This window comes from Rutidosis leptorrhynchoides, chromosome 6 (genome assembly GCF_046630445.1).
Source record: "Rutidosis leptorrhynchoides isolate AG116_Rl617_1_P2 chromosome 6, CSIRO_AGI_Rlap_v1, whole genome shotgun sequence".
NCBI lineage: Eukaryota > Viridiplantae > Streptophyta > Magnoliopsida > Asterales > Asteraceae > Rutidosis > Rutidosis leptorrhynchoides.
The window spans coordinates 433,794,806-433,805,595 of NC_092338.1; the positions used below are offsets into that span (position 1 = coordinate 433,794,806).

The window sequence follows — 10,790 nt, forward strand, 5'->3', positions numbered from 1 at the left end:
GAATGATGATTAGGGTTTGTATTTATAGGCAAACCCTAATTCTAGAACCGCCCCAGATCATGATAATCTCATCCATAACTGACTCTCCCGAATCACGGATATAATTATGGAAAAGATATTTACTTGACAGCTAAGCAACCGCTGTACCGAGAACAAAGGAATCAGATACAATCCGCATACCGCATAGCGTACACAAGCACACGCCTTCGCACACTATTAAGCGCCTGCATGCATATGAGGTGCGCATGCGGGTTGCGGTATCATTAGTCCCCAAGATTGTTCCTAACCCAGCGTGAGAATCCGGGCGTGAGCCTAGTCAGCCCTATGGTGACATAGTTTGACGAAGATGTAACTCTTAAAAGCGTTTGTCACATATCTGACGGGTTTGAAAGGAGGCGTGAGATATTAGGCAACCAATCAGATTTCTAATCTGATTTTACCACATCATTCTATAAATACTTGACACAAAATTTTAATATTTGTGTTAATGAATGTCAAATACAATTACAATCAAAAACACATTTTTTTTTCTTCAGAAGGTACACAATTTAATTCTGACACTACTGCTTAAAAATAGTCTAAGGTGAATAGTAAAATGAACTGTTGGATTTGACGCTCATTTTAAAGTCCCTAAGGTGAATGCTGAATAGTGCGATTTTGTATGGTATTATAAGAGTACATAAAATATTCAAGTGGTCCAGTAAAATTTATTGGCCATAACAAATGTATTGAGTAAATCATCTCACATCGGCTTTGGGTTAAAATATTGTGGTGCTTATAATAGCTTAGGTTCTCCATCCCTTTGAGTTAACTTTTGGGGTTGAATTGGGCTCAAGTCGTCAAGTCTATTACGGAGTATTTCACAAAATGGGCCAAATAAGGGATGTGGCACTTGACATTATTTTTACCTTCCTTCAAATTTAAGGGATACATAAAGTGGGAATGTCTTTTTCTTGTTTTTAATCAGTAGGTTGCCAACTTATCATATTTAGTCAGTGAGAGGTGAAACATACTCCATATATGTTAATAAAATGCACCATCATCAAAATTGTTTTTTATTTTACTAGTTTTTATTTATTTTTTATTTTTTAAAAGCTCAATCAAAATTGTTTACTATCAAAGCGTATAACACAACCCATTGATTCACGGCCTTTGTTGTATGCATCAAATAAAATCCAGTACTCCATAATATATTTATATTCAGTTCATCACTTTTACTGTGTGTTTATTACATTGGGTTTCACACTTCTACTTCACAAAGAAAACAAAGAGTTTAGAAGAAAGATCAAAAACTTATATATAAAAAACGGTGTTCTCGAGTTATCAGACTTAGATAGCTCAGAATCATACAGATTTTTGTATACATTGTTTAATTTTCCTCAAACTCTAGAACACCAAATTTTAAATGGAATCATTCATATTGTTTTATTTTCTCAGGTTATATACTTGGCACAATTATAGAATGGACAAAAACTATGTTCTCTAAAGTGAAGTGTAGGGAGGATTGTGGTTCAACCAAGTGTAAAAGATAACTTGCTAAGCACATATTGATAAAAATGCAATCAAACTCCCTCAACATGCAAAAATGCAAACCCAATCGAGTTCATATACGAAACTTCTAAGAACATATGCAAATCGATGCCCAGATTTAACTATATAGAGAAATCTAATTACTAGAACAACAATAAGTCTGTTTTATCTGTTCCAATGAAAGCCATAAGCAGAAACACAATTGAAATTTAACATGTTTTCTGTAGATACAATCATTGCCTGATAATGTCTTCAGCCTGGCCACAACATGACACATCCTGATCTCTCTGTTGATGAATCTTTTAGCCAAATTTACTTTAAAAAGAACTAACCATAAATACTAGCGAGTAAAAAAACAGACAGCAAGTTAATAATATGGTAAAATAAAAAGTATGGTATGATACCATTTGGGATCTATCAAATTCTCTCTGTCCATAATTAACCAACGAGAAGTATATAGAGAACGGATTGATGCAACCTTTACCCAGGATTTGCCCCAGTTTGAAGGTACAAACAGGGAATAATGGACATATAAAACATCACAAGGGCTTATCGGCATACAAATTCCATTAGTGGCTTTCCTTGTTTTTGGCTTCATCATCATGGTAGACTTGTTTCATCTTGAACCATTACTCCCATTCTCCTGGAAGTCAAGAAAAGATGGATTTACAGCATCAAAACAAAGATTAAGAAAGTAAGATGATCAAATAGAGGTGATTTTAACTTATGATCGGGTCGATTTGGGAGTATGTTTTGTATGTAGCTGGTCAAAAATGACCAAATATTAGCTTTTATTTCAAGCACATTTAGCATTAGCCTATATAAATACATTACCTACAAGGGAAAACAGGCCAAATGGGTCAACTGGTTGAAACTTGGCTGAAGTGTTGTAACCTTCTGAATTGTTCTAATTAACAATCTATATTCTATATTATGATCCTGACATAATTATAATATAATCAACACACTCGGTCTTTATAATGAGATATTGAACAAGAACAACTGCAACAAGGAGAACACATACCGTTTTGACACCATTAGATAGGCCCAGATCAAGAAGTGAGCTTTCTGAAATACAATGCACATGCACCATGGGACCATGATTATCACTGATATTTCCAGTTTTACCTTCTTCAATGACAAGGTACGTTGCATTTCTAAACATCCATTTGTCGATTTCACGACTGTAGAAATCATCAAACACCTCACCACACAAAACACAAACACATTGACTTTCATCTGCAACCAACATCAGCTCACCATCGATCTCCACAGGACCTGTTCTTGACTTCTTCTTAACCCAATCATTGGAATTTATGAACCATTTTCTTGATGCATTATTAAAAGTGTTCAGTTCAGGATTTCTTGATGTATGCCACTCGATGTGTCTGTCGAAACGTTCTTCAAGTTTGAACCTTAGACCACATATTTGACATTGATGTGGAAGATCATTAATAATGAGTTCACTGATCACAGTAGGATGTGACCTTCGAATGATATCAGGCTTAAATTCAAAACCAATTACACTCTTTACATCTTCAGTACTAGCAGAATTAGACACAGATGGATCGTTCTGCATAAGGGGTATTTTCGTACTTTTTTGGGTGAGGGTAGGAACTGCATGTAATGCAGGGATATCTAATTTAGGGCTTGGGTCTGTTTTTAAGGTTAGTTCATGTGGAGAATCAGCTTTCGATGCAGAAATTAAGCCCTTTGAAACCAGCGTACTCAAAAGACTAGACACGGGTGGCGAAGACGGTATGTCAGTTTCTCTTTTTAAAGTAGACGCTGAAAGTGAAATGCTGTCATGCGTAGATACAACCGTTGAGCCCAAGGATGCAACTTGGGTCGCGGGTCGTGGGCGGCCCATCTCGACCAACGTGTGTGCATCAACAGATTTTGGACTATCCTCGTGCTCTCCAAATATTGACTCCAATAAAGCTTCTCTGTCAAATCGTGAAGTGACATCTTGTATCCCCTCTGGTTTTCGAAGACGGTTCTCAAAACCCTACAAAGTCAGCAGGATAAATGAATGAATGAATGAATAGTTGCAAACCAATTTAAGTAATGTATACAAAAAAAAGGCACCCAGAGAACTTCATAAACTTAATTTAATAGTATACCTGGCAATTGAGACCCATACTCTCAAATTTGGGTCAAATGTGTCAAAAGTTTTCGGGTCAATTGGGTCTTGAGAAAAATTAGGCCTAGCAATGTAAATTAAAAACCAAAAAAAGATCCAATGATTTTTGTCTTCAACCTATTGGGTCTTGTACAAAATATAAAAGAATTGGTCAAATGGTATCAAATCCTAAAGTTCTTAAATAGAGACAGTTGTAATGGGTCATGTAAATGGGTCAAATGGGTCGAGCATAACAAGATTCATCCGTCAATTGTTTATGAAAACATTAATGGTTATATTAATTATGATGTATACTAATATTTTCTCCTATATATAAATATTAATAATAACTTAAACAATATAATAAATGTAACAAATCAAATTTAAAAGTATATGACCTGTTTGGACTTATTTGACCCAGTTGACCCATTAGCCGTTTCGACCTGTTACCCAAACCGAACCAACCGACCCATTTGGACCCATTTGACCCGTGACCCATTTCAACCCAAAACCTTTTTGACCTGTTACCCAAACCGACCCAACCTGGCCCGTTTGCCAGGTATATTTAATAGTGACCAATTTGGCATTCTTAACGCTTACCAACTTTTCAGGTATGGGGTGGGACCGAGGATCTCTCTTAGAGCTACTAAAGGATTTGACAAAATTTCCAGGGCGTGAGTTCATGACATCGCACGAATATTCCTCTTCCTCTGAATTCATCCAGCTCCTATTTACATCAATGTCTCTTTTACTTGCAACGTTGTTTGGAGATTGTAGTTTAACATCTGCATTTGTAGATTTCAGCACTGACAAATTGGGGAATCCAGGCTTTATGTCAGAGCCGTTTCTTAGTCCAGATAAAGTCTCGGTTCTATTGGTTCCCGGCCCATACCACGAACTTTCGGATCCTGGATCAGCAACTATTTGACCCGATTTACCAAAACCAAGATCCGAACCATGATCTAAATCACTGTATGGTACACCATTATTCTCAAGGACGGAAGCACTATATACATCTCTTTGAGCCTGCTGAATACTCTGCAAGATTAAATACACAAAAAAAAAAAAAAAATATGTTATTCATAAACTTTAAGGGGTAACTTAAGTAAATTTTAAATTAAAAACTGTCATACTTTACCTTAAACCGAGGATCTGTGCGTGGTCTTGAAGAAGTAATGATAGGAGTGGTTCTGACTGGTCTTTCAGTATCCTCAGATGAATTAAACAGGTTTGTATCACTAGTTGGACCTTTTGCCTTCATCATATTATACAAGAAAACATAAGTACATATTCCATTACTCTTATCAAAATACTATAAATTTTGTCCATTTGTATGAATAAGTGAACCAAATCGGACAGATATCTAACAAAACAATGTATATGTTCATGAAGCAACTTACCACACTTGAATGTTGAAGTCTTTGTCTCGCTTCTAAATACTTTGGATTTACATGAATACTATGAGCAGGCCGTTGAGGCTGGGGGTCCGGTCTAGATATTGTTAACCCTGATGAAGATCCATTTGCAGTTGATTGAAAACCAAGCTCCTTTTCAATACGTTGAAGTGTATGAGGAGGAAATACTCCTTTCCAAGTCCCAAAAAGATGTCGCATACCAGAATGTAATGCAGGATCGACCTGTTTATATGCCTTGCAAAAGACCTAAAAGACAGACCCAAAGAAGCAACTAACAAGTGATAATTAATATCCATATAACTAACACAAAATCTAAAGAAAGTACAGATGGTCACGAAATCAATTATATTGCAAGTTACTTATAGGCAGATTAGAAAGCACTCACATAAGATGCTACCACTTAACCAGAAATTTTATTTATAAATCAATAACAGTACATTAATGTAGTACAAAAGCAAAAAACTAACATATATAATGAAAGAAACATAGTTTAAAATGCACTTCGGATGACTAAAGATCTAACCTCAGGTAATGTTGCAGCAAAATATTTGATGTAATCCCTCCCAATATTCTTCACAATGCTGTCGAGAAGATATAGTGATGGCAACTTTTGATCACTGGGAACCTAAAAACAGTTCTTCAAGTCAGTGAAAAATCCAAATAAGAAAATAAAAAGTTGTTCGTGAACCTAATATTATGCATTTACTGAGCAGTAAATAACAATCCCAAATTGAGACAGTAAGGTAGTAATAATAAAACTGGAAGCATCCATAATTTCCACTTCCACAAACCAAAACCAATGGCAAACAGCACCTCTCTTATTTTGTCTATACATCATACATGAACCCCTTTCGTTTTTCACGTTCATCAAGCACATCTCTAATCTTTGCAGAATTGGTGTTATATAGTAACTAAAGCTATTAAACATCTTAACTGCACTAATAACATCGTAAGAGGATAAGTAAGAGAAAAAAGTTTGAACTTGATATAATATTGCACTGGCAATGTATTGCATCAGGTCAACACAAAGAATGTGAGTCTCATGACTCATCACACACTCTACATATTTTTGAATGTCAATGGATAACGATTTTGCTACTTCTAAATCCCTTAACTTTAAGTATTTGAATATACATATACACCATCTTTAATTACATATTCCATTGCAAAAAGAAATTCCGGATTAATGCAAATCATTACAGATTAAGTTTTCAACAATATGATAAATAAAAAAACAACCCAATTGAAAATGAATAACCGAAGACAAGATTTCTAATATATGAGCATAGAATAAATCTCTTGATTTTAAGGTATTGGGGAAGTACATATAACATGAACAGAAGAATCTGAAAAAAAACATATAAGACGAATTAATGATCATCTCTAGATTCCTATGCTGCTGATTTAAAATCAACTAAACAGAATAATTATAAGCTATTTACATGAACACCCTATGCTGTATTAAAAATCAAGACACTAATGCATATATATCCATTAAACTAAACTCCTCATTACATTATAACATTTCATTTAGTCAACTAAAATTGTCACCTCAATAATATTATTGCAGATAGTAGCTGATACAGCTTTTGCAGCATGCACATTCTCTCCAGCAATAATAGTCAAATTAGTAATAATCGGTTTCGAATTGAACATCAGCTCAGCTAATGCAGTCCTATACTGATTCACAAGCTCCTGATGCTGTTGTTGCTGTTGTGATTGCGGTAACGCTTGCCGCTGATAAACACCTCCAGCTCCGTTACTTTCCAAATCTTTATCGGTTGACCGAAACCCTAGCACCGGTTGTTGCCGTTGAACAAGTGGCCTACCAGCACCATTAGAAATACTACTATTAATTCCACGAAGAAACGGCGTCGTTTCTTCAGTTATCAATCGAGGTTTTTTCAGTGTAGCAGGATCTCTTGTTGATCTATCAAATGGTCTCATCTCCATTTATTGTTATACAATCAAATTGAGTCGATACAGATACATATATAAGAAGAATACAGAGCTAATTTCATGTTTGCAACTACATAATTACAAAATTCATAGTACAAAAAAATAATAAAAAGTTACAAACCCTAACCTAGCTAAAGGATATTACAAAAAGCTGAAATTTGAAATACAACAAAATTAGAAATACATATGCGAATGAAAAATGAGATTGAACAAAATTTAGGGAGGGAGATTGATTGATTGATTGATGGAATTTATATTTATATGAAGATATAAATTTGGTACATCATCATCGTCGTCATGTTGGTGATTTGAATCTGGTTAGTTCGTGTACGTTTTATTCTGTATGCTCCTGTGGACTGTGCAAGAGTGGATAATATACGTTTGGACTTTAGGGGTTCAGAAAATTGGAAAATTGGCCTGGCCCAATACATAGCAAAAGGTTTGGTTGGCCCTTTTGAACGTTGATTCAGTGACCCATTTGCAGCGTGTAAAAAAAAATAAAAATATTAATATTTGATATTAACAAGAAAGGTGGGGTTCGCGCGCTGCTGCTTGAAAAGTGCTACCGATTTAACTAAAAAAATATTTTAAAATAGTATATATTGTAAATCGTGTAATAGCGAGTGTATGTTTTCATGTATATTATCCTATCAACTTTCTCCAAATGATAAAGACATAATAGGCAAAAAAATATATATATATATTTAAAATGATGAATATTGCTCGGACAATAGGAATCCGAGAAGAAAAAAAGTTCCGGAGAAAAAAAAAGTGAATAGTGGTTGACCACTATTGATGAATAGTGGCCGATCAATAGGAAGCCACCATTCCACTTTGATCTTTAGTATATATAGTAATAATAATTTAATAATTATTCTTATCCTATATACTAAAACACACCTAGAATTTCGTCGTTTTAGTTGTTTCGGATTGTCGTTTTAAGTTTATGTTCACACTGCAATCCGTCCCTCAACTTTGGCTCAATTTACACAACGACCCCTCAAATTTACATTTTTCGGGGGTTGAAAGTGTAAATATATAATTTTATTAAAATAAAAGAAACTAATTCCACCCGAATTTTTAACAGGCCCTATCTTCTCGCTCGGTGCGAGTTAAATTTTTCCGAGACCACCGTTCAACTCGAAATAATTTTATGAACACGATGAGACTAACTATACGCGAAGCGGAGATCATTAAAAAAATACTAAATATTTCGAGCTATATTCCATACATGTACAACAAACAACCCAACCTATTAGATATATTAAGTATAAAACAACATATATTCAAATTCGACCGCGCGTTGAATACAACCGCAGCAACGCGCGGTCGAATTTTTTTATAGTTACTAATTACCAATAATAATAATAATAATAATAATAATAATAATAATAATAATAATAATAATAATAATAATAATAATAATAATAATAATAATAATAATAATAGTCTACTCTATATACAATAATAAAAACTAAATGAGGTCACAACAATAAATTAAAATCTCTAATCCTAGCCATCAATTCTTAATCAACTATAAAATCTATACCATTAAAATAGTCATGTCATGATTATGACCTCATAATCACATTGTTTAGAATGAGTGAGACAAAAATACCCTTCAAATTTAAAAAAATGCATGGAGCTACTTGGAATAATAGGGTTCTAGATAAATCTTTTCATTTCAAACTAAAGAACATTAAAATCACCGTATTTTTCTCTAAAAAAATCGATCTTCACAATCAATTGTCAATCATTGCTTGCAAAATCATTCATATATGGTTTGATTATAATTGATTTGTCTATATGTCAATAAAATAGGGCTAGGATTTCTGGCGATTCTTGATGGTTGTAATAAAAGAAAAAACATAGGATTTCCTTCAATTGTTTCTCTCTTTCAAATCATCTGATTATAGTTTTAGTCCGATTGTGATGGATGAAAAGGTATGAATGTGCTTAATTTCACATTTAATATTGTTTGGTTTACGGTTTGCAAGAATAATGTTACTTTGTTCATATATAATTTGAATTCGGATCATTATTTGAGCCATCAACTTGAAATTGATTGTAAAGGTGCGTTCTATTTGTAATTAATTGATTATATATGTGTTTGTTTTTCTGTTTTGTATGCGTAATCACGCTTTGTTGAGCAGAAATATGAGTTGATAAAAACAAAGAAATAAAAACACATATCAGGTGTTTGATAAAATGCCTAACTGAGTTTGTCTTAATTTTGTAATGGTAAGTGTTTTTTTTGTTTAAGTTAGTGTGGGGTATCTCACAAGATTATGTATTTATGTAGTACTGTAATTAATATGTTACTTTAATTAATGTTATTGGATGCATTGAGGTATAGAATCAATACTATTGCACATAACAAATGGAGATAATGTTAAGAGTATGAAGCTTTATGATCATGGGTATCTCAACAATGTTCATGTTTTATCGTCAATTTGTTACATTGATGCGATGCAGCGATTTGGAGGTAATAATCGCTTATTGTCTTGAAGTTACATTCATCAGGAAGCTGATCTATATTGTTTTATATTAGCAACAACAAATCGATCGCCAAAGCAGCACCTAAAAAGTTCAATGTCAATTTCGGCAATAGGTAAATATCATTGCCTTTCACTTATTTTCTTCCAAGCTTTCTTATAGGTTCTTTAAAGTCTCAAACTTGACCAAATTCACTTTTTTTTAGGTGAAGTTTGGTAATATGATGAAAACCAACTTCACTGACTACTCAATAGCTTTTGTGTTTGTTACATAATAAAAATTTATATTTTATAGCTTGTCAACTTGTGTGTATATGGTGATGTAGGATTCATCTTACGAAGCATGGATTCTCTGAGTTCCTTTTCTTCACTGGTTGTTATGATGGAGATAAAGCAAAGGCTGACTTTAGTTCCATTTTATTCCATTTGTAGGTTTATGTTTCAAAGAATTGGTGTTGGTTTTAATTTGATGACTCTTTTACTGTTACTACTAAGTAGTTAGTACATAATTCTAGGTAGAGTAGTCCCTAAGAATCCAGAACAAAACTGGTGTTGATTCATTGTTTATGAGCTAGAGCTGGTGTATATTGTGCAGAATGATGTACATCCTACGCATTGAAGAACTTTTATAGATGAATTTATTCCTTATTTACGAAAAGTGTCATTTTGTTTACATTGACATGCATCGAGTCGTGGGATATCTTTTGGAGGTGGAACTTACTGTCCAAATCCTACTTCTAGAAGTAGCTCTCGATTATATTTTGAAACATGAGCAATGGAGATCTACTATAAAGGTATTTTATATATTATCGTAATGAAGATTGTGTCCCAATTTAGTAAGTTAGGGACAATAGAAGTTACATGTCATACTGATATTGTTGTATATTATATGGTGCTGGAACAAGATTCCTGTAGTGACCCGTCCTAATCCACCTGGACGAAGTCTTCATCAGATGGTCTCATTGCAAGGTACTGACTTCTATATGCCATGAATGACTTCAAGTAATATCTTTAAATTGAGCAAATGCACAGCGGAAGATTTCTTTCGTATCTGAGAATAAACATGCTTTCAAGTGTCAACCAAAAGGTTGGTGAGTTCATAGGTTTATCATAAACAGTAAAATTCATCATTTTGATAGACCACAAGATTTAAATACAGTACACCTATCTCGTGTACAAAACCATTTTTCATAATGCTTAGTAGAGTAGGTTCGTATCATTTTCTCCCCCGTAGGTTGCCTCGCGATTTTTAAATAACCGTACACATAT

At 33.8% G+C, this 10,790-nt stretch overlaps 1 protein-coding gene across 2 annotated transcripts; it reads right to left on the bottom strand.

The window, feature by feature from the left end:
- Positions 1-1,629: 1,629 nt before the first annotated feature.
- On the bottom strand, positions 1,630-7,315 carry LOC139851739 (polyadenylation and cleavage factor homolog 4-like). Of its 2 annotated transcripts, none has more exons than XM_071840898.1 (7): positions 6,619-7,315; positions 5,591-5,692; positions 5,053-5,313; positions 4,791-4,907; positions 4,253-4,690; positions 2,555-3,538; positions 1,630-2,173 (listed from the first exon to the last, which is right to left on the bottom strand). In XM_071840898.1, exons 1-7 carry the CDS (start codon positions 7,018-7,020, stop codon positions 2,147-2,149), a joined length of 2,331 nt encoding a protein of 776 aa, XP_071696999.1. In that variant the 5' UTR covers positions 7,021-7,315; the 3' UTR covers positions 1,630-2,146. The 2 variants fall into 2 exon arrangements, with proteins under 2 accessions (XP_071696999.1, XP_071696998.1); XM_071840897.1 differs by lacking the exon at positions 1,630-2,173 and adding an exon at positions 2,197-2,427.
- Positions 7,316-10,790: the final 3,475 nt, after the last annotated feature.